Consider the following 24,135-nt stretch of genomic DNA (forward strand, 5'->3'; position numbering starts at 1 on the left):
GTGCAAAAGAAAGAAAAAAAATCACAAGCCTTCACTTCCTTGTGTTAATGAACACGCCTTTCTGCACGTGTGGTAGGTGAAAACGCAACAGCACAAACACATCAGCTATTCTGTGTTCACACATCTTTGCCAGCTGATGCAGAATTATTTATCATCATTTTAATTCCTAAATGATCTCATAAAGATTTCACTCTTTGTGCACAATTTTCGCCATGAGCATTGTGTGAGGATAACATTGATAATTATATAAAACTAATATTTAAAAAAGCACTTCATCAGTAGTTGTTTTATATAAAGTCTCTTGTGTTAGGTGTTAAAAACACTATTATCTTTTAAATCCAGTGACATATGTGATGAGATCTTTTTGCACATTTACAAACTTTATTCTCAAGCAAATAGCAAGTCTCTAAAAATGTGCCGCAAAGTCAAAAATCAGTTCTCCAATAATCATGTTTAAGTTTGAAAGAAAATGTTGAAAAAAGTGGCCAGGAATGTAATAAGTGTTGTTTCTGTTTGTTTATTTTAAAGTTTTTACAAGCATGTGATTAAATTAAAATGTTTATTTAATGTGTTTTTTTTTCTTTTTTAAACATGTCAGCAAATAAACTGTTTTAGTTAGGGAAAGGTACATAAGTTACACATGGATGTACCCAACATTTTATCAACTTGCCTTACAATTTGCAAAGTCCAGGTAAGGTTGAGCAACCAGTCCTATTTCCCAACACTCACTAGACTAAAAAGACTAAATTATGTCAGTGGTGCACAATTTGTAAACTAATTGAAAAAGCAGTGCGGTACAACATGTGTGGTAATTTAGAATAATCTGAAGAGGCTTCGAGAAAAAAGTCATTTACATTCGTTTGTTTCACACTCTGCTTCAGCTCTGGTAGCAGCTCCGAATCTGTCATGTGTTGTCGGATTCGTTGCGCTTTCCCTTTTGAGGAGGTCTCGCTGAATACTTATAGACATCTTGTCCACTCCTATATAAAATTAGACAATTTGTGTCATGCTTAAATTAAATTTATATATACAAATTATTCATGTACAACCCAAATATAACAGATTCGAATGTATTTTTCTGGTTTATGTATGCTTGAATAAATAACTCTTCTCCGTTCATTCTTTTGTATGCAGGCAAATCCGAGGACACCTACTAACCCAGAGTTTCAGTTTGACCTCTACTGCAGTTGAAAATACTTGCGAGCGGAGGGTGAATCCATTGATTTTTCTGACCATGTAGCCCACCACGGCAAAGATACGGTGGCATTTTTCGTACAAGGAACCCTTTCGTTTTGTGCTCCACCATCGCAAGAAGGTCTTATGTGCTCCTCGCCGCTTGATTTCCGAGGAGGGGTGCTCTGTGTTGCTGGAGTAGAGTCTGTTTTAGCAGCACCGCATCAACATGGTGAGCATGACAGCGAGCACCTGAACGCAGCGGGTTCACTCATTCTTCGTGTTACATTATTGATTAAATATCTGTTTAAAATATCGATTCACGTGACACATTTGCTGGCAGTTTGCCTGCTTGTGTTTGTTCACTTCTAGTATGGATTGTGGATGTAATTGTAGCGTAGCCTGTTAGCTATAGCAGGTGTTTTACTGGGTTGTGCTACCTATTAGTAAGTCGGTGCCTTAAGCGTTTCCGTTATTGTTTAGCTTGCCTTATTAGACAACTGTCAATTAATTTTACTGTAATATTTGTTAATACAGATTTTTATTAGAGCAGGCCTCTATGGAAATGGGAACGTTTAATTGTAGGACTGCTAGTATGTCATGGTTACTGTCTTGTAATTGATTGCTCAGTTTGAAGCTAATATTCATAGCTATTTGACTAGGATTATGTTTTATGGTAAAATGATGAAACTAGCTGAGCTTTTAACATGCCACCCAGGTGACAGCAGGATACACAGTAAAGGTGTGTCCACTCCTGTGACCTGTTCAGTTTGACCTCAGGATGCCCTCAGGTAAAATGTCAAGATCATTTGAGGCAATGACTGCTTCGGTTTAAAACAATTCTGGTCTTTTTTTATTTAAAGTAGTTTGAATGTTGGAGCTTACAGTCATCATTTTCCTAACTTTAAATCTGTTTCAATTACGCCATTTAAAACTTGACCAGATTGAGCTAATAGAAATGCCATGTAATGTTCAATGACACAAAGTATTTATCTCAAGAAGCTTAATTTATTTTATTCATTGACAATATTGTCACTAAGGCTAGTTGCAAAGTCAAACACTGTACAGTTCCTTGCGGCGGGTTTTGATTTTAAGACAAATGCGAAGGAGAGAAAAGAAATCAGGTATTTTATTATTTTTCAGTAAAAAGGTAATGAACAAAAGTAGTATAATCACTACTTTGGAACTTGTGTTTTTATCAGATCATCAAAGAAGAGAACAAAGTCCTTTGTGATTATTTTTATAACTATAATACTAACTGTTAATAACTAATAATAAATAAGAGTAACTATTAATCCAGGATGCCATATTTGTGACAGCCTATAAATGATATTAATTTTATATATAAGTGTTGAGCACTCCTAATAATAAAATTATTTGTTAATAACAAATATTGATATTTACTTAACTGTTTTTATTCTATCTTCTATCTTGTTCTTTGCTGATCCAAATTATATAGTCAAATTTATTAACTTTCATTCTGCAACTTCGCTTTTAATTAGTTTTAAAGTTCTTCTGTGATATCTGTGCAGCATTGAACAGTTTTGGGTTTGTTTTTGACATTTCCAGCCCTGAATAAGGTTAAAAAAAAGTAAAGAGTTTTTTTTTTTTGTTTTCAGACTAATCATTTTATTTTTTAATGGTAAAGAATATAAATTGTTTAATATGTTGTTTAACTAATTATCAATTAGCTTTTTTGAGCAGAGAGGGTTTTTTTGTTGTTGTTTTGTTTCTCTACGTTGTGTAGCATTTTAGCTTTGCAGATTCAAAAATGCTGTAAAATGAAATAGTTTAATGGGAAGTTGTTTTTTTATGAGCTGCATAGAACTCCGGTCTTCTGACAAATATATGACAGAATAATAGCTTATACTCACAACTTAACTTGCATGTTTAACACTGGGTGATGCTTACTCCCTTAATTAGTCCATTTCTGTGCCCATTTAATCCTGATCAGAGTTGCAGTGACGGGGTGGGGGTCTGGTGCCTATCTCCAGTGGTCAACGGGCAAGAGGTGGTATATCTGGACAAGTCACCAGTCCATTAAAGAGCCAGCACAGAGACAGATAAGACAAACAGCCATCCACAAGAACACCTAAGGTTTCTTAGGAATCTTTAATTAACTTGCATGTTTTCGGTCTGTTGGAGGAAACCATATTATCCAGAGAAAATCCAGATATGGACATTGAGTCCATGGGATCTCCACACCAAAAGGGTCCCAGCTGAGGTTCAAACCTTTGACTGTGTTGATGTGAGGCAGCAGCACAAACCGCCACAGCACCGAGAAGACCCATTAGACTTGGAAATCGTTGAGCTCATTTCTACATTTTTGTATTTCGTTGTCGACATTATTACATGTTGCCACACCTAAATCCTGCCTGAATCCATAATTTGCCAACTGATCAAAATGTTTGTGTTTATGTCAGACATAAACAGAGAGCTTGAAGCCCGATGAGATCAGATTTATTCTTGATTATGAATTTGTGAATATCACTTGTGAAAATTCAACCGAGAAACATAAATGTTTTCATTAATGATGTATTTACTTTTTAGTGAATTTAGTAAAGTCATGAGCAGTCAAGCTGAATGCACCCGGGAACAATCGATCAATCCATATGTCACAGCTACAAAGTTAGTTTCATCAGTAAAGTAGCACTGAGGTGTTTGAACACTTCTGAAAGGCGGTTATTACTGCAGCTTCCACTCCCCACCCCCTACAAATTTCATTTGGTTTTTGTGCGGAGGGGGTCAAACGGACTGGGCAAGATAAGCGAGTCCACGCTGGGTCAATTTCCTCCAAGCCTGAGATCCTTGCAGGATCCCCACAGAGAATGGTCAGCATCCACCAAAGTAAGACTGTGCGCTTTTGACCTATATAGCATGACCATTACTCCCGATGGAGAAATGTCTCAAGTCAGAGAGGTTGTGTTTAGTCACGCGTCACATAGAGGTGAGCATAACTGCCAGATAAATGGCACCCACTCTTCTCTGTGGGACTTCAGAAGAGGTATTGACTCCATCTTTTGGAGCTTACCCCATACTGGGGTGACTCTGGGGATCCATTTGACCAATCCAAAATTTAGGTCTACTGAGCAGCTCTGGGACCATCACAGCTAACCCAGCATTAGTCTCTTTCTCTTTATACAACTGTTTATGCCCGACTTGGTTTTAAACAATCACTCAGGATACTGTGTAGTCATTTTATTATGACTATTACGCTTTTATTCAGTTCTAATGACGTTCCCATGATGTTCCCAACAAGATGTACGACAAGCAAAGTGAAATTAGCAAAGCAGGTCTCTGGGTTTATCCAGGTTCTGTTTAATACATTTAGAGACATTTGTTTAGCTTAACAGTACTGATAATCAACAGGTAGAAAAAAACCCCACTAAACGCTATATGAGTTATAACTGTTTTATTTTTTTTTAATAATGGATTTGCAAGTGTGGTTTCGCTGATAATAGCTCAGAGCTCGCCACTGCAGGAGAAGATATAAACGATTCCTACTGATTGCTAAATAAAAGCCAACCAACGGATACGAGCGGGTGGATAAAAGCACAGCTTGATGGGAACGATTCAGGCCTCCTAAGCCTAAGTGAATATTGATCTGACCGTTCTGGCTTCAGATTGAACTCTTTATGCTATAATATCTTTGGGTAACAACCACAAGAGCCCTGTCTGACCTGTGACCACAGAGACATGGTTTAAACTATTGCAGACAGGCTGTTTTTTAGTGAGACTAATGCATTTTCTTAATTTACAGCAGTTTAGCGTTTTAAAATATTAAACTGTTATGGGGCAGCGCTGAGCTTTGGCTAACATATTTTACTCTGATTTACTAACATGTTATTAATATTATTTAGTATGAGTTTAATGAGCATTAGGAGTCCAAATGAATATTGGGAAGCTTCTTTTTGGATTTGCTGCTAGCCATTTCTGTTGTTTTCAGATCTTGTTTACCTCCTATCAGCATCATCAGAATATAATTCAGTGAGCTGAACTTTATCAGATTAGCCAATATGTTTCATTTTTACTTAACTATTGCCCGCTGCCAAAAAAAAAGAGTGAGATGCATTAATGTGTGTGTGTGTTTATGTCTTGGTCTGTTGGCAAAATATCTCATGACCTCTGGACAGATTTTAATGAAAGTCGGAAAGTAATCATCGGAGGCGCGTCTATAACCAATTTAAATTTTGGGGTTAACCTGAATAAAGATGACTGCCACAATTAATCAACCTTTGCAAAATTTAAAAATGGCTATAACTCAGTCAGTTTTACAGATACTGAGATAAATATCGGTGAGGTAGTGGCTAATAGTCATCACCACATTCAACACATACTCTAGATTCTACCACATCAAGCACTTTGTTTAAAACTTTGCCATGCATACAGTTCTTTAATTTGCCTTTCATCTAAACAAAAAGCATCCATAGCTGAAGATAGTATAACCTTATAAAATTTAGCGCTCCTCCATTGTTTAAAAAAAAAATTGCAGCAGCACATCCTTACCGAAGTAGTCAACTATTACCTACTTTTCATGTAGAAGTACAAAATAATATTCATTTTCCCCTAAGTTGTACTCTCAGCATGGTATAGACTGACATGTTGTCCAGCATTATTTCGTCATGATAGTATCCTCTAGCTGTAAACTCTCGACTTAAAGTTTCCCCTTTGTGTTGAACGTCAGCTCTTTAATGAGAGGTCAGGAAAATGGCCGAACGAGACAATGTGTGTGCTGCTAACAGATTTGCTTGATGCTCTTTTCTGCTGATTGGACTTCATTGACTCAGTGAGATTGTGGATACATTCATGTAACTGCAACATCCTATTTTCATCAGACTCTTAACTTTTGATACCGGGCATCAGGGCATCAGATCATTTTAAATCCTTAACTTATCTTAGACTTTTCTAAACAATAGTACATTTGTATCGTTTGAAAAAGAAGATAACTATGTCTTATATATACATATACGTCCTACCATGCATCCACATGTTGCTTCAGACTTGAAATGGCTGTCCTGAATTAGGATTTTGACTTAAATATAATCTTTTGGAAGTGAACATTGCTTCACAGTCACCCTTTGTTGTACTACTATCTTTAATTGTCATTAAACAGAAGAATAACTTTGAGCCATTTAGTCTGGCAGTTTGTAGTAGGTCTAAAAGCCACTGAAGTGATTAACTCTTATAGATCATATTAGTTTGTTTGTATGTTTTTTGTTTTGTTTAGTAAGGTCAGCTGAAGATAAAGGTCTTCAGTGGTCTGCCACTGGTTATTAGTTCATCAGTGATTACAGAAAGTATTTTTATGGTACAGGAAGTCACCTCTATAGTCCATGAAAGTGTATAAAGTTAATTTGTGATACTATATTTTTTTATTTTCTAACCATTTAAGGGTATTGATGTAATTTACTTTTATTGGTTTCCAGGCTCTTGTGCTCATTCTTATTCTGAATTATGTAACTGTGAGAGTTTTATTTAAAACTTCAGTATTTGTAGCTGGAATATGCTTAATATTTAGTTTTCTTTTTTTCTCCCCCACCACAGGGTGTGATTGGTGTGCAGCTGGTGGTTACCATGGTAATGGCCAGTGTAATCCAGAAAATTTTACCTCATTATTCCTTTGCAAGATGGCTACTGTGCAGTGGCAGGTAAGGGTAAATCCCTCCGTTCAGGGCTTGGCCGTCAAACTTTATCAAAATGATGAAAGTTACATGTATGTATGTCTTAGTGAAAAGCTTTGCACGTTTTAATAAGTGCATCAATGGAGCAAACAGCCTGTCCCTCAGCTCAGACAAATGCTACAACGGGCAATCTGTCCACAGCTGTGGACAGTGCGTTAAACTATACATGATGTTTATTACCGCAGAGCACCGTTTGAGCTGCCAGAGAGATTGACGATGCAGTGGTAGGCAGCATGGGGGCGAATGAGTGAACCAGACGAGGGCGACGAAACCGAGTGAATTCACTATATTTCCCCAATTGTTAAAGTATGACACAGGTCACAGGCCATCAGAGATGCTGAAGTGATTTGAACTGAATACAAATGATGAAGAACCAAAGATTCACCACGCAGTGTTAATACTTAAGCAAACTACTTACAGTGTGTAAATCTGTCACTTTACAGTCAAAACATCAACATCATCTCTTAAAGTAGACTATGTGCAGGACCTTCCAGTATTGCATTACTAAACTGATAAATGTACAGGAAAACTCCAAATATGGGCATGTTTTTTTCAGCCCCTTTCCTTTAGTAATTAAATAAATTATAAAACCTTTACACTCAGTACTTCTCTAGAGGATAGTATGACGCATAAACATGAATTGACAATGTTCCTGAAATGTTTGTCTTCAGAATTTCTTTTTTTTTGAATCAGTTCTTATTCTAAGCTTAGTTGCTGAAGATAAATCACGACACTTTGGTAAAAGCTCCCACATGTGCTTTTTGGGTGTGTAAAATCACAGATTTACAGTTATGGTTTTAAAAAAACTGTGTGTGTGTGTGTGCTGTTTGGTAAAAATATACTGTTTATAAAGCTCATTGTTGTTCCCATGTGACTTTTGAGTTGTTTTTGACAACCAACACTTAATACTTCTTTGCACAACCAAAGTCATTTTAATTGTAGCTTTGGAGAGGCTGTTGAAGGTTTGTTTGTTTTTATTTTTAAATAAAATGTCATCAGACAAGTGGTAATATTATTATAGTGTCTAAAACATTACGTACAGCATACTGTAGAATGAAATTAAACTTGACTTCATGTAACTGGATTTAAATCTGAACCTGACTGCTTTGGATTGATTAATTTTATTAGTTTGTATTGAAATAAATAGGACTGCAAGTAGTCTGATTTAAATTGGGACCTAATTAAAGGGTAAATGGACTGTACTCACATAGCGCCTTTCTAGCTAACCAGGCTACTCAAAGTGCTTTCCTACACAATCTGTGCCTTCGTTTACCCATCCGCACATCTTTAGAGAGCTAATCTGAATAAATCGTTCTATGGAGACTAATCAGTGTTCATACACCAATGGGACACACATCGGAGGCGTTGAGATTCAGCGTCTTTGCCTAGGGACACTTCGACATGTGACTGCGGCCCGGAATCGAACTTCGAGCTCTCTCATTAGAGGACAACTGCACTAACCACTGATCCACAGCCGTCGCTAATTTTACAGTTAATTACCATTTTGTACATTGCCCAGAGATGATTTTTGATGTAAATTTTCACTATATTAAAAAAAAACCTGAATTAAATATCTAAATCTAGCTTCAGTTTGTCTTTATCTCCATGTCCACAACTGTAAAAATTTCTGCGTTAATTTGTACTTCATGTTTTCTGTCTATATAAACACGTTTCTTTTTATTTTTCCCTCACAGTCTGCGGTGGTATCAGCACCCTACGGAAGATGAGTTGAGGAACTTAGCTGGGAAACAAAAAGGACAGAAGAGGAAAGACAGGTAGGGCTATTTTCTGGTAGCTGGGAACTGCAGAGGCCTAGAGGAGGAATAAAGGCACACAATTCATCAAAGGGGGAAAAAAAATATGAGCGGCAGACATTTAACGTGGACCAATGACAAAACCCAACATATCAACTAAATTATGTTTACGCGGTGTGCTTAGTGGCTGTTTGAAATGAGGAGACAGAAGTCTGTTTTTGTTGTTTTGTGTCTTTATGGCTGTTCACTGGAGTTCAAAGCGATGGGTCTTAGGAGTGGAATTTAAGAAAATTGCTCTTGTGTTTTGGAGCTGTTGCTTTTTTGTCTATTTCAGGAAGTGCAACTTTAAAAAGACTTGAAACCACTCTGAAGTCAAAGTTACCAAAACTTATTATTTGCCAGGCTTTTATTTTGTAAATTGATTCTCCTTTAAGACAACTTTGCAACTCAAGTTGCCCATCACTTTTAGTGTTGAACAATGTGTTTAGCCTGTCAATTTCATGCCGTTTGTTTTCTAGTTCCCCTTTAATGTGAATTGAAATGAAAGTCACACCCTGAAGTTAATCCTTACCGTTCCACATAGTAACTCTTTCAGTTTTTCGGTGCGGTCCTTTCTCTGACCCTGTATGAGGCAGGTCGAGTCTCTCCAGCACCGCCTGCTCTGTAATTCCTCAAAGAAAAAGATGGACCACTGTCCTTTTCAACTCGTGCCCTGTGACTCCACTCCTTTTGTTGCCAGACTGACTCCCTCTGTCAGAGGTGGAGCTAATCCTCTTTTTTTTTTTCTGTTAGTGTCAGGCGTCTCAGAGATGAAGTGTGTCCAGGGCATGTTGGGCCTTAGAGACTTACGGTGGCATTGTGATTCTCAATTTAGCACACACACTAGTTCTCCTTCTAAAAAATAGCCAAGTTGTACTTATGATTAAAAACGATCATTCGGCCACCACTTTATGAACCAAAGTTCTCAGCAACCTGTTAGAGCTCAAAGTATGTGCTGAAGCTGACTCTCAGCTACTACCACGCCAGATTTTAGCTCAGTATCTGTTAAAAGGACTGAGCCATAAAGAGTTTAGTGTTTGCGAAGGTCGGGCAGCCATCATGATTCTAGTTGACTCCAAATTCATAAGTTGTAGATAAACGACCCATAAATATTTTCTGAGATTCATTCAAATTTGCCCAGTGGTTCATGAGATATTTTACTAACAGAGAGACAAACAAACACACAGACACACAGTTACATTATCGCCTGCCTTTCATGGCGTCAGATAATAGTGAAGCTAATTTGATTTTTGTCAGAGCTCAGAATTTTCACAATTGTCTTGTTGGCAAGAAATGATTTTAAATTATAAATTAAACTTAGTTTGAGAACTACACTCTTTGTTTTTTTTTTTTACTAACAGTTTCTTTCAATTCTATTATTTTTGTTCATTTTCAATTGTCGTATTGAAGTTTTGAGGGGTCAGGCCTGAGAGAGTGCTACTTGTTTGTAATCAGAATCGTTTGCATCCAGCGTGAAGTGTGTAACTCCTTTTTGCTCTACATTCACAAAAAGCCAGTAGCTGCCGAACAGCACTGAGCACCGGGTCAAATGCTGCTGTGACTTCGAGTGAGGCTCCTACATCATAATTAATTGATTTTGTCACTTTACTTGAATGAGTTTATCTTTTAAAAGCTTAATAACATATTGTTGTTTGGAAAAGGTGTGCTGATAAAAGCTAACTTCAGTTAGTTAGGTAATCTACTGTAAATAGTCCAGTTTTATCATTGTTTTTGCTCCTTCCCGAGGAGTTTGAGACCAGTTCAGAACTAAATGAGGGGCATAACTAGACTTAATAATGAAAACATGTTTGTGGCTCACTGGGTCGTTGTTTGGCAGCAAATTGCTACTTGTGAACTCCAGGTCAGGAGCAGTATTGTGTGTGTTTTATGCAAATGTATTCAGATGATTCATAAGCATTCTTAAATGCAAGCCCCACCGAAGCTAAAATAATGATAGTTGAAAGATATAACGTAGTTTTATTTTTGCACATTTTCAAACGCTATATAGAAAATGTGGTTGCATTAAAATTGACTTTTTTTTTCCCTTAAACTTCTTCTTTCCTTATGTTTTTCTCTGTCTGCTTCTAGGAAGTATAATGGTCACATAGACAATAAGCCGCTAACGGTTCCAAAGGACATAGACCTGCAGCTGGAGACGAAATGCATCACAGAAGTGGACACTTTAGGTATATACCTAAAACCATAGTAACAGAAAAAGAAAACTTCATCCTCTCCTCGCACTTTTTAATGATTGTATGCATGCTTCCATTTAGTGTAGTTTATAATTGATTATTCTGATTTATGTTCTTTTTGCCCTCAGCATTGTACTACTTCCCTGAGTTCCAGTGGCTCGTAGATTTTACAGTAGCAGCAAGTGCGGTCTATCTGATAACAGAGCTTTACTACAGTGTGGCTCAGCCCTCAGGAGAGATGAACATCAGTGTGGTCTGGTGCCTGCTCGTACTCTCCTTTGTTATGTATCCTTACATCAGTCACTCGTTACATATCGGGTGCCCTTTTTTTTTTTCTAACTGTCCTCAGTGTTTTTTTTAAATTGGGAACATTCTGACGTGGTGCTGGTGCAAACAGAGGTTTCTGCTGAACCTTCTGTGTATTCATAAATTTCAATTACTTTCATGCTCAACGGTTTATATGCAGAAGGTTAATTTGTTTTTGTCTATAACAGAGATCAAATCATTTCAGTTTGTGTGCATGCTGCAGTGCTGGTGAGAGGCAATCTCACCATTGCATTTATCTTCCATCTGTTATTTTGTAATGCTGAATGATGGTTAAATAACATACATTATCCTTTTCACTGCCCAAAGGGATCAATCTTCCCAGTTCTAATGTTTGGACCTGGCTCACCGTGGTCAAATGGGGTGTCATTTTCTGCCTGCGTTGCAGATTGGAGGCCCAATTTTCACAGACCCAACTGACTGATTTCCTTGACGGAAAGGACAGACTGGGAAACTGATAAAATGGGACCATAAAGATGAGGAATATGTTGGTCCAATATATGTGTTAATGGAACGCTTGATTTCTGTTTTCCCATTTCAGCTTTGATGGCATGTTGAACACACTTGCCCTGGAGATCAGCTCTACTGCTCTGTTAACCTTTTACTAATATCAAAGGAACACCGAGATAACTCAAGTATTTGAATTTATTGGTATTTACGTCTGTTTTCCTCTCATTTTCGGAAATGTATCAGTCTGACTGGATATCTTCTTAGTTGGTAACTAGATGATAAAATATATATAACTTCCCTCCAAGCCGTATGCTGGTGCTGACTTTTCCAGTGAGTGTTTATAGACTTTTACAGCAGTAAACGATTTACAAAGAAACTAAGAATGCACTAGTCTTGATTGGGATTAAGATGGCGTGAATGACCCCTGAAATGATGCAGAATCTAAGAGTTTTATCTGTGCTGTGATTAGTTCAGAGGGGAAAGTGTAAAAAAAAAAAAAGGCACAGTAATGTTCCTACAGAGGTATTCTTATTCGGTCAGGGTGCCTCCAAGGTATTTCCTTAACTTTGTCCCCTCAGTAAGACACTTTTCTCTCTAACGGCTCACTACTTCAAGCTGGAGGAAGGAGGAGAACGCTCACTCTGCATCACATTTGCTTTCTTTTTCTTCGTCAAAGCCATGGCCATTCTTATTGTCACTGAAAACTACCTGGAGTTTGGTCTTGAGACAGGTCAGTGCATACAAGTCACGGTGACATAAAAACAACCTTTTTTCCAGCTTTTCTGATTGCAGTGAGTCACTGTTGAACGTTTTTATTTTTAGGTTTTGCCAACTTTTCTGACAGCGCTCAACAGTTTCTGGACTATCAGGGCCTAGAGTCACAGTAAGTACGGTGATTAAGACAGATGTCTGACATGGCTGTAGTAGTGACTGGGATAAGGATGTGTCTAGAATTAGTTATTTTAAGTAGAACTTTCTCTATCCTGAACCCTTTTTCTTCACAATCTTGATTGCATTTTACCTCCAAAACATCAAGCTGATGACATAAAAATGGAAACAAGGACCGGCTAAGATTTAAGTTTAAAAGTTTCCCCTCATTTTTTAATTTTCTTTTTTTTTTCATTAGAACATATTCAACTTTTTGATTAGGTTTTGATTTTCCATAGGCTCATGCCCTGTCCATGGTGCTGAACCATCAAAGACAATAAAAAGCTTGAATTTTATAACTCTTTTTTTTTTTTTCCTTTTTCAAATCCAAATAACCTAGCCAAAACATTTTAACAGCTTAAAATGAAAAATGTTTAGGTTACTAACTCACGATGCTTGGGCGTAGTCACATCCTGTCTGTCATCCAGCAGGTTTCTAGCCTGCAGGTGATCAAACATCTCCATATCTCAGCATTAAAAATGGCTCTGTCTGAAATCTCGCTGCACACCTGCAGGGTTTGTGAAGCACGCAGCTCGGTGCAGACGTTTGACAGACTTTTTCTCTCCTCTAAAAAAAGAGGTCATCCTGTTCAGACTACAACATGAAAATGGCTTTTCAGCACACCAAGTGGACACTTAATCATGTCTTTAACTGTTGTGGTCTGCTTATCCAGCTCCTTTAACAATAACTTTATGTTCTTGACTTGTCATTTTTTGGGGGTGGAACTAAATATTTATGTATGTTGGTGATCAGTTAGGCTTCTAGATAGTGTTGGTTATGCTTTGGAAAAACTGTCCACTATCATTGGTACTTTTATTTGAAGCCTAGCTTAATTTGCTCTTCTTAATTCATCTGTTCTAATGTCGTATCCTTTTTTTTCCTCAGGGGTCCCATATCTAAACTCACCTTCAAGCTGATTCTGGCCCTGCTCTGCTCTCTGATTGGAGCATTTCTAACATTCCCTGGCCTGCGACTTGCCCAGATGCACTTAGATGCACTCAATTTAACCACAAACAAATTTACACAGTGAGTTTTCTGTCGTATTATTAGTCACCCGCAAGTTTACACGTGTGTGTTTAAATGTGTATATTTTATATCTTCTTTACCTTTAATAAGACGGATGGAAAGCTTTGGAGAAATGCATGTACAGCCTTTAAAAATGTGAAATGAGTTGTGGTATAATAATGATTTCATCTTTAGGTAATATTTTCAAATTGAGGTGTTGGATGCACGTCAACAAAAAGTTTCACCCTGTGATTGAGGTTTTAATTTCCAAAGAACTGTTCAATCACACAAACAAAACATTTCCAGGAGCAGCTGGAAGAAGTTGCTTGTAAAGAATCTTTGAACAGTAACTTTTCAAGTCTGCTACCATCGAACAAAGCAAATTTTATTAATTTTTTTTAGGATCAAGTCTCTCTATTAAAGGTTTTGTTGTATTTATAATTCCTTATTTTCAGAGTAGTCCAGCATGTTCGTTTGTATTTATTGATAAAATGGAATACATTTTAAATTGAATAAAATTCACTTTACTCAAACTTTCCTTGGTATGTCGAAGATAAGAGAACATATTTAGATGACAACTTTCTCAGTTTGGTCATATTTCTATTTCAGAGCTCACAGGGTGGTATGTCGCTGGCCAAGATTGGGGGTGCCAGGCACTAAGCACGCTGCATTCACATAATCCACTTTGGCATAGCAGGCTCTTCAAAATGGCCTCCTTTTCCATTTCCCCTCATAAACACCATGAGCTTACATCCTCAGACCCTGTCACTTGGAGGGATTATCTTCATGCCCTTCCAAATGTGCGACTTGGTTGTATTCTCAGTTGTCACGGGGAAGGTGGCACTGGTTAAAATAACTGTATGTTAACTGCAAAATGAGATTAAAAATGAATGATTTTAGTAAGGCAAAATGACTCATGATGTCTCTGAGGGAGTATTCCAGCAGCGATCGCTTACCTTTTTAATGTCTTTTCTTTTAATTTTTTTCTTGGATCTTTTCATAGAACTCTGCTTCATATCAACTTCCTGTCCCCCCTCATCATGGTCCTGCTGTGGGTGAGGCCCATTACCAAGGACTACGTCATGAACCCCACCCTGGGAAAGGAGAGTGTGCCTTTGTAAGTAAACATTTCATTTTCATACAGCGATGTAGCATTCAGTGTACCATTTCCTTTTCCTTCCTGTATACTGTCGGATGAATTTGAATAGATTAGAACAAAAGCTGTTTTTGAAATGTATTTATTAATGCTTTAACCTTATCTTAGACTAGGAAATTTTAATGATCTAACTTAATATTGAGTTTATTTAAAAGAAAGCACGATCTTAAATGTCAAATATTTTGCAACATTTGTGTTAAATGTTGCTTTTGAATATTTTAAGGAAAATACTTTTCTAACTTCCATCTTTTTAAGTTTTAATTTAGATGTTTAGTGAGTAACCTTTTTGGCATATACCATATTTTCCGCACTACAGGGCACCCTGGATTATAAGACACACTGCCAATGAATGGTCCATTTTGTCATACATAAGGCGCACCATGCACAGAGCCTTGCGTGTTAATGTCGCAAGCGGTACGGCTTTGTAGTTTACTAAAGTCATATTAAAACATTACGACTTCTTACATTTATAAGGCGCTCCAGATTATAAGGCGCACTGTCGTTTTTTGAGAAAATTGAAGGCTTTTAAGTGCGAATTATAGTCCGTAAAATACGGTACCACATATTGCTGAAGGGTTTTGTTACAAGTTAAGACTATTTCAGTTTGAAAGATTTTGAAGGTTTAAAATCTGCCGAACAAAACGTGATAACGGTGCAGTTCTTTGTACAGTTGTTTATTTAAAAAACATTATATTAAAAAATTAAAAAAGCTTTGCGCCCCTTTCAAATCTTTTTTTTGTTTGTTTTTTACCTTTTACGTTTTTCCATCTAAAGTATTGAAAAACATCCGGTGTACACCTCAGTAAATGGCAGGTGAATTGGAGGACAATCAAAGAACAATAAAAAAAGACTTGCATTTTGCTAGACCCTTGTATATATATATATATATATATATATATATATATATATATATATATATATATATATATATATATATATATATTTGTGTTTTTGTCTGGCCAACTTTTATTAGGCGTATGGATATTTTTGTTTCCCACAGTAATATGGGTGATGGAAACATGCACTGACTGCAGCAGGAAGCCTGATTGAGTCACCTGTGAGGTCAGCAGTCAAAGAGGGGACCGTGTATCTGTATCAGCATCAGTATAAACATGTCAACAAACAGAAGAAAACAAAACACAAGAATTTAATTTACATTGGTGCTGTAAGATAAGCAGTGAGCTCATAAATAGTGACATACTACAGAGAATTTGCTTTTCTTTATCATCTATATTGTTCTTAGTTCTAATAAGGTATTTTCCACGTGTTGCTTAAAGTCTGTCACATGTTGAACTTTGTGTCGCCGCTGACACTGACTGTTACAGCATCAAGGTCAAACCTGATTAAGTTTAATTTCATGTTACAATACTCTCTTTCACCTTTTTATACCTCAATTTCACCCTCTCTTGCCTTTTCCTCTGAGCTGTTTGTGGCTCCTCTCCTTCCGCCGTCGTTCCTTTCTGTCTCCGAGTCTCTGCTTACCATCCAGACGAGACTTAACACGAGGGGCTGAGTTTGTGGACCAGAAAAAAACTCTCATCCTTTTTTGGGTTTTTTTTTTCATTTTTCCCCTCTCTTATTCCCGCATTCCCATTATTGCCAGGATGACTGAACAGACGTATGATACTTTGCGGTTATGGGTTATTATACTGATGTGTGTGCTCCGGCTCGCCATGATGAGACATCACCTGCAGGCCTACCTCAACCTGGCACAGAAAGGTGTGGCCCAGATGAAAAAGGAAGCAGGTCGGATAAGTACTGTCGACCTGCAGAAGATGGTAACTGCACTTTTCTTCATTATTATTATTATTAAATTTAAGTTTCTTTATACTTTTAGATCCTGTTTAGTACAGTGATTCCCAACCTGGAGTCTCCTCCCTCTTTATGGGACACCAAAAACCTCAGTAGAAGATAGTATAGACATTGTCAAAAACTTCTTTTGTTAGTGCAAGTTGGAGGAACCACGGGTTTATGTCGCTGCATAAGGAAAGGGTTAAAAAAGTTAGAACTATGCCAGTGTTGCTGTTTACTTGGTAATAGTTTGTATTTATCACATTCAAGGTCATAAATGTTTAGTGTGAAGTGTTTTTTGTTCCCTTTTTCAAGATGCAAACAAGTTTAATTTCTGCAGAGCATATTTTTAGCGCTAAAGTTGTGTTTGTGTGAACTGTCGGATTTAGTAAATTGTCATAATTATTATTATAATTGCCTGGTTTGCCCTTTAAAGTAAGGCTTTATTCAAACTTACTCTGACGGCTGAGTCAGAAGCTCTGTTACTTCATATTCCCAGCAGGACTGTGTTTGTGGAAACTGATTTCCTTCGGCATGTTTTAACGTTTCGAGCAGATGACATTTTTAGTGACGCGCTTCTGCTTTCTCCCAGGTTGCGCGTGTTTTTTACTACTTGTGTGTAATCGCACTACAGTATGTGGCACCCCTGGTGATGTTGCTACATACAACTTTGCTGCTAAAAACCTTAGGTGAGTCACTGCTCAATGTTTATCGTTTTCGGTCATGGATATCCTTTTGCTTTTGACAACACGAAGTCATGTCTTACCTTTTTTTTTGCTTCTCCTATACCAGGTGGTCACTCCTGGTGGGTCTACCCTCATGAAGACCTGCCGTGCGTCTACGAACTGAACTCTGATTCTGCACTGGGGGCCGAACCAGTTGCACCCTCACAACCAGCTTCGGTGGTGGAAACAGGGGCTCGGGCGTCGGTAGTCCAACTTTCAATGGCTCTCGGGGGCCTGCGGACAGTTTTCAGCCCCTTACTTTTCCGAGGCCTTTTCTCCTTCTTCACCTGGTGGATTGCTGCCTGTCTTTTCTCCACCTCCCTCTTTGGTCTCTTCTATCATCAGTATCTCATGGCAGCATAGCATCAACAGCCCCAGAGGGCCATCCATACCCCCACAGTGCCACTGTGTGTTGACTGTGGTCGGGGGGGGGCACTGATGTCTCTGCTCCCACTGATGTCTCTGCTCCCGATCTCTCACCACCTCAGACTGACTGATCATATCATCAGAACTCTTGGTTTTCGTTCCAGTGCTTCCTCCACAGACAACTGTGAACTCTGGTTCATAGTTTTACTTTTATGACCAGGATTTTTCTTATTTGGGCTGCAAATGTTTCAAACCACATGGGTGTCATCACTGAATTGGCAAAGAAACAAACAAACAAAAAAAAAAACGTGACGCTTCTGTGCAAATTTAAAACGATAAACTACTCTGAGATGTTAATTACAATTAGTAGCCTCTGTTGAAATGTCGTCCAGCAGTTCTCCTTCATTCTGAATTTTTCTTGTAAGCCAGCAGGAAAGTTCAGTTCATGTTGTCTTTTCACAAAGAACTGCAGTGAGTCTAGTCTTTTAATATTGTCCGATTTGTGATACCTTTTAACTTTAAGACGACAAATGCAGTTTCTTTACAGCTTTTTACAGGTCACTAATACTTTAATTTAAGAGCATTTTAAATGTCTGTTTTCAGAGGGGCCTGATGCACCTTTTAAGTAGTTTTGGAAACACAAACCACAAACTTCTTCAAGTCTGGACACGTGCGGTCAAGGCTCTTGAAATCACAAGCAATGCCACCCCTCTGTATTCCAGGTTGTATCAGTCTTTCTTCTTCTTTTTTTTAATCAATATATTGTAAAGAAGCTTCATTTTTGTCGCAATACTTTCCTCTTGGTAGTCTGACCTCACACCTTTGCAGGTATTTGTTTTGCGTTACTTGTTGCCAAACTTGGCATCTTGTTTGTTCCAAACTGAAGATTTTACAGCTTTTTCGGCCTGTTTTATCTCAAATGTCAGGCACAGAGTCTGTAGAGTCTTAAACTGTCGTGTTGAGGACCAGTGAGTCCGTTTCTAGAAGGAAGACAGTGTGTCGGCCTGCAGATATTCTCAGCGTGGCCGACTGGGAAGCACTGCAATCTTAAACGAAGGTTATGAAGTGGGGGAACCGAGAGCCGGACCGGCGGAGGAGCGAGAAGAGACGACGTCTCACTGACTTGAAGTTGATGCGTTTAAATCAGTCAAACCGAGCTTGCCATAGAGGACAAACGACAAGAGTTCTTTCTTGTGTTTAACTTTCATTTTTGCGGTTTAAACTGAGCCATTTTATTGTGAGAATTCAAAGTTGTTGTTGAGCAGCGACTGCGACTCAAAGGGAGGACGGCGTGTCGGGCTCAGTCAGGGTTTGAGCTGGTGTTCCCGTGTCTGTCTGCAGGTATGTAATCTCTGCTGTACGTCAGATGGAATCTGAAAGGGCATTGTGATCAAAAAGACGTCAGCTGCTGTTAGAACACCACCGTTTTTTTGTTCCCCGGAAGTTTTATTATGTTTTTAAAGGATCAAATTGTGCATTTGTAGAAGTGTGAAATTTGAAAATGGTGCCAAGTGAGTCTCCTTACCCTGCTCTCAGTCGCTGTAGGTTTTATTTCTGCGGCCTTCCGTTTTCTGCAGATCCAAGAGGGAATCGGCAGTACCGGTTCACACGGGGACATGGGTCTGCTGAGTTTTTAAATACTGTCAAAAAAAAATATACGGACAAATACTGATTGTGCTGATGATGGATTTTAGGGTACGTGGTGCCAGATTGATTACACAATTTATGCTTTTTTTCTGGTCTAACAATCTGCCGTCGTACCCGTTGTGTCGTGTGTTGTGAGTTTTGTACACGACACAAAGTCCAGCAACACCATATCAACATTTCTAAGCTCCTGAATTTGAAAGTCTTAGCTTTAGTTTGTATCTGTTTGAAACAATGGAGAATATGCACATGGTGAATGTATCAATCCTGCCTAACTTCTAGATTTTTTTTTATAGATATATATATATATATATATATATAAAAGTGATTTGTTTGTTTGCGTTGATTTAACATCCCTCATCCCTGCACTTAATGTCTGTATTTAATCTGTTTTTTGAACACAATCGTTTGTGTCCTAATGACTATTTTTATGCAATGATTTTTTTTCTGGTTTTGTATTTATTGCGTTGAGGCCTGTAAACATTTCTAATTTTAACAGCTCACTGTTTATTTTGTTGTTGGAGTGCATGATCGCTGAAATCACTTTTTTAAGATGTGTTTGACTAATCCGTTACAGATGATTTTTTTTTCCCCCCCTTTTTGGTACAATTTGGATACTTTTAATAGTTTGGGAGTTGATTGGCCTATAAACAGACTTTTTTTCAGTTTGTTACCACTGAAAGTGTTTTCACTCATTGTTGGGTTCACAAAGTAAATTAAAAACATTGTTCTTTCATGTATTTATTTCTGCTTTAGAGTTTTGTCTTAAATAAATTATGTTCTATACTTTGTCTGTTTTAATTGATTTCCTGGCTGACTGGTTTCAGTGAGAAGATAGATACAGTCACAAGCTACTTGAACTGGCTTTTATTTTGAAAAATCCAGAGCACTGAACTGTAAATGTTTGTTTTTAGTTACAAAAATTAGCTGACCAAAGAACAAGCTCAGGTGTGGATATTGAATATTAACTGTTTTGTATATAAATGATTTAGAAACACAGCAGCAGTTGCTGAGTTTTCAAAATGTACAGGATATTGTAAGAACATCTGTTCATTGGTCTGCCCAGTTGTGAAAACCCTTCTGTACCAAATTATACCAACAAGAATCCCCACAGTTGTGGTTGGGAACAGCTGGTAGCTTTACTGTAATGTAAAGTTGTTTACTGAAAGGGACTTCTGATGTGGATTTACCTGGAGTAGATATTAAAAGCCAGTATCTTACCTGCAAATGATATCAGTTTGAAGAATCAGGAAAAAATCATTCAAGAGAATGGCTTCTGAGAGGAGGGGCTATGTAAGAGCAGATTTCAGCATCTAAAACTCAAAACTCAAATGCTATAGTTATTTAAGTAAATGCCACGTTGTAGTTTTACACCGCATAACTTTAGCATTAAATTGTGTTGCAGACTTGCGTTTCCCAGTGGTTGGCAGAAGACCCCCCCCTTTGTTGTATTGAAGCAGTGGATGAAACATCTGACAAATGACTGCAAACAATCAAATTGCTGAAAAGTTCTTGTGCATGTGTACACAAAGGTTTGTTACAAACTCTTGTGTTAATTTGAATAGATTTCATAAAGAAGAGCAAAAGCTGAGTTGGCTAACAGGTGGAGAGACCTCAGTGAATCTGGGGGATCCTTCAGGTCACTATCTTTATATGTAGCCTGCATTTTACTACAAGTATATCTATATTTTTGTTTGTTTGGTTTTTTTAAAATAATTCTGTAGGTATGGTGTTAACTTGATGTAAGCTCTACACAATATCAGCAACACCCAAAAACAGGTATGTGGCATTCCACCTTGCCTGTACCGGAGCGTGTTGAGTGCAATTAGCAGAAGCAGCGTCATCAGTAAAAAAAAAACACGATTCATTAAAAGAAAAAAAAAGACAAAAAAAACAGCAGTCGGCACTGATGACAAATCCGTCCTCCTTATCACGGCTCACTTACAGATCATGAGACTTTCCGGGGCGACCTCTTAGATAAAATCACTGTAGTTTTCACAAAACAAACGAGCAAATCCTCTAATACCTCAAATTATAGCCCCGAGTAGAATCAACTGTAACCGCCTAACGACTTGTTTCAGAGGCTCGTGTGCACAGTTTGTAAATGTCCGGATACAAAACATTTGGCCACTTGCTGACTGGCTGCAGTGTAGTTCATGAAGGACTTCAACAAAATGTTTGCGGTTTGACTTGTTTTAAGAAGCGTAAATTTATTTATTTCAATTTTGAACAGCTGTTATCCTGACCCCTCGTGATAATTTCTCCCTGATTGTCACTCTGACTGCTGTCTACTGCAGGTAGTTCAAGAATACTTGTTCAAGAATGTTCTCTCTAAAAACCCACTTCAAAGAACATTAATATATGAAAGAAAGTGTAGTTTTATACTGAGTATGGTTAAATAAAGATGGCTTTCTATGTTTTCTTAGCTGTCACTGCAGGAGTAGTTGTTTTGTGGTTAATATTTTGTACTAGAATTCATGTCTGCATGTGCTGGAAGATTTGAATATATACAGTATGTGCCCTTGTGAAATGCAGATGTTGTGCCCTAACTTTAAAAAAAATAAAATAAAATCCCTTCAGCTGTCTTCTTAGGGCCTTACTGCAAACACATAAGGTCTTCTTTCCATGTTTATGATAGCTTTGGACTTTGGAGCTTTTCCAGGGGCTGCCTTTTAGATCTTCAAGGTCTAAAGCAAATACATTTTTTTAAAAAGCATTTAGTTTGGAAAATTAAATATGTATTGTGTTCTACGCATCTATGAAACGCTGCATGTCCTCGTTTTAACTAGCATTGATTTAGGCAATCAATGGCCATCGATTTGCTTCTCTTTCTTCGCTGTCTGTTACTGTGGGAAAGATTAGATAGAGGGATGGAGTGACAAACACTCCCCAAATTCCTCTCAATGCACCCTATTATCTGGGAATAACATCAGGCCAGTTAATTCAGGCCGAGTGCCATTGTCCGCAGGAGCGGGAAAACTGGGCCAACGCATTCATTCATAGGTAGACAGATCAATAAGACAGCCTCCAAAACAAACCAGTGGAGAGGTTCCTTTATTCCTCTTGAGTGGCGCCAATTCACTGAGGTCCCTTCTTCACAGTGCGGTGTGGAGCCACGATTCATGAAGGAAGAAACCCCCTCCCCAAAACACACACACACACATCTTCATCCCTAACACGGCCAGAAGAACTGAGACGTTTCTGAAGGGTTGACGCCACAAAAGAGGGCTTTCAATCCAACACGGACCGGGTGATCCCATCGTGATGTTGATTGTGGGAAGCAGGAGCCGTACTTTAAATGACTGACTTGACCTTGTACCATAAATTGACAACAACAACAACAAAAAAAGAGTGCTGTACTTTACTCTACCTCTTTTGGTCATGTTTAGTTTTTTTTTTTGTTCCCAATGATATGCCGGTTTGTAAAATGTTACAAAAGCTTCTTTGGAACGGAGTGCCAACTACAGATTGGTTGGCTGACACATAGAAACCATCTTAAATGTGAAACATGCTGTAAACATCTATTTATTATCCCAGCAGGTAAACCAAACGACACACACACACACACATATATATATATATATATATATATAAACATTGTTGTACACTTATAGTAAACAGCCTCCTGAAAAGAAAGTAGTACAACAGACAACAGTATGTAAGCATTCACTTATCACTTTAAGTTGTTTTTCACTTTAATTTTTTGTTAATTACTATTGCTGTTCGTGATCTCTATTTTACTGTATTTTTAAATACATTTTGGCTTTCTGTTAGTATTATTAAGTCGTAATGAGTAATTGTGAGAGCACCGCTTGTCTTTCAAGAGTCTCTGCTCTGTTTATTACCAGCAATTTACCATTTCTTTGGTCAGTCTGCCTTTTATATATGTATATATTTATATGTGTGTGTCATATGTATGTAGGTCCACAGCTTTTCAGGGATACTTTTTCCATTTTGTTTGTTATGCATTTTGTATATGCTATTTGTGTTTAAATCTAAAGCTAATGCCTAATTGAGGATAAATGGTTCCGTCCAGCTTTAATTGGCAGATGTTGGCGCCTTGTGATGAAAAGTGGAACATTATTCTTATCGAATCCTACAAGATTTTTCAGGGTTTCACATAAATCATAGATTTGAAAAAATAAATAATAAACAGAACTCCTGCTGCGTTCCCCTCTCTCCTTTGATGTGACTCCTGTTTGTGGATGACTCCTTTACAGCAAAAAGCAACAGAGAGGACTGCCCTCTAGTGCCACCGGCTGAGTGTGGCAGTGTGTGAAGGAGGGGGGGAGGGGGAGGGGGGAGGATGCCTGTGTGTGTGCAATTGCAGAGCGCCTGCTTTCCAGTGCCGTCCAATCAGGGAGCCTCGTGGTAAATCGTTCCTACATCCAGCGGAACGAGGTGACGAATGCAAATGCCCCGGGATCAAGGTGTCTCCTTGGTAGTGGTGCAGCACTTGTTTTTTTTTTGTTTTTTTTCTTTCATCTTGAAATGATGATGGTAATATTCTGATCAGAGGTTAGACCTCAGATACGGAAGAAGGGCTGTCGAAGAGATCTTTGATAAGGAATGTTGCATCATATGATGTTATTGTCATTCATGCAGCAGATTGATTGACAGTTTGTGAAAAAAGATTGAGAGAAATGCACCATTGTCTTCGGTGTGAGGGTGTGTGTGCGACAGTTGCTGGCACTTTTGACAAATGTGGGACTGAAACTAGGACAAAAGAGCTGCAGTCTTCATCATATTGTCTTCTTAGGGATTTCCTCCTCTTTAGCCTACTCTATAAACAAACCAATATATTAGATTAAACATGTTTTCGCTCATGAATTTTCTTTGTGATTCAACACAGCTGCAAGAATATACTTATAAACAGAAATCTATTTGAATGTGTGCAACAACCCCCCC

At 38.0% G+C, this 24,135-nt stretch overlaps 2 protein-coding genes across 2 annotated transcripts in view; both read left to right on the forward strand.

Moving 5' to 3' along the window:
* Positions 1-1,153: 1,153 nt before the first annotated feature.
* Positions 1,154-20,016, forward strand: tmem161b (transmembrane protein 161B). Its single transcript, XM_017427947.3, has 12 exons — positions 1,154-1,405; positions 6,718-6,821; positions 8,549-8,629; positions 10,736-10,833; positions 10,968-11,124; positions 12,192-12,343; positions 12,436-12,496; positions 13,426-13,566; positions 14,549-14,662; positions 16,305-16,479; positions 17,085-17,181; positions 17,285-20,016. The coding sequence occupies exons 1-12, from the start codon at positions 1,403-1,405 to the stop codon at positions 17,578-17,580; spliced, it is 1,479 nt and encodes a 492-aa protein (XP_017283436.1). The 5' UTR covers positions 1,154-1,402; the 3' UTR covers positions 17,581-20,016.
* The window catches only part of ccnh (cyclin H), a 46,198-nt gene continuing 36,617 nt past the window's right edge, over positions 14,555-24,135 (forward strand). The window contains exon 1 of the mRNA XM_037977434.1: positions 14,555-14,662. The gene's annotated coding sequence lies outside the window, so the exon portion shown is untranslated. The remainder of the gene's footprint in view (positions 14,663-24,135) is intronic.

The sequence above is a fragment of the Kryptolebias marmoratus genome, linkage group LG1 (genome assembly GCF_001649575.2).
Source record: "Kryptolebias marmoratus isolate JLee-2015 linkage group LG1, ASM164957v2, whole genome shotgun sequence".
Lineage (NCBI taxonomy): Eukaryota > Metazoa > Chordata > Actinopteri > Cyprinodontiformes > Rivulidae > Kryptolebias > Kryptolebias marmoratus.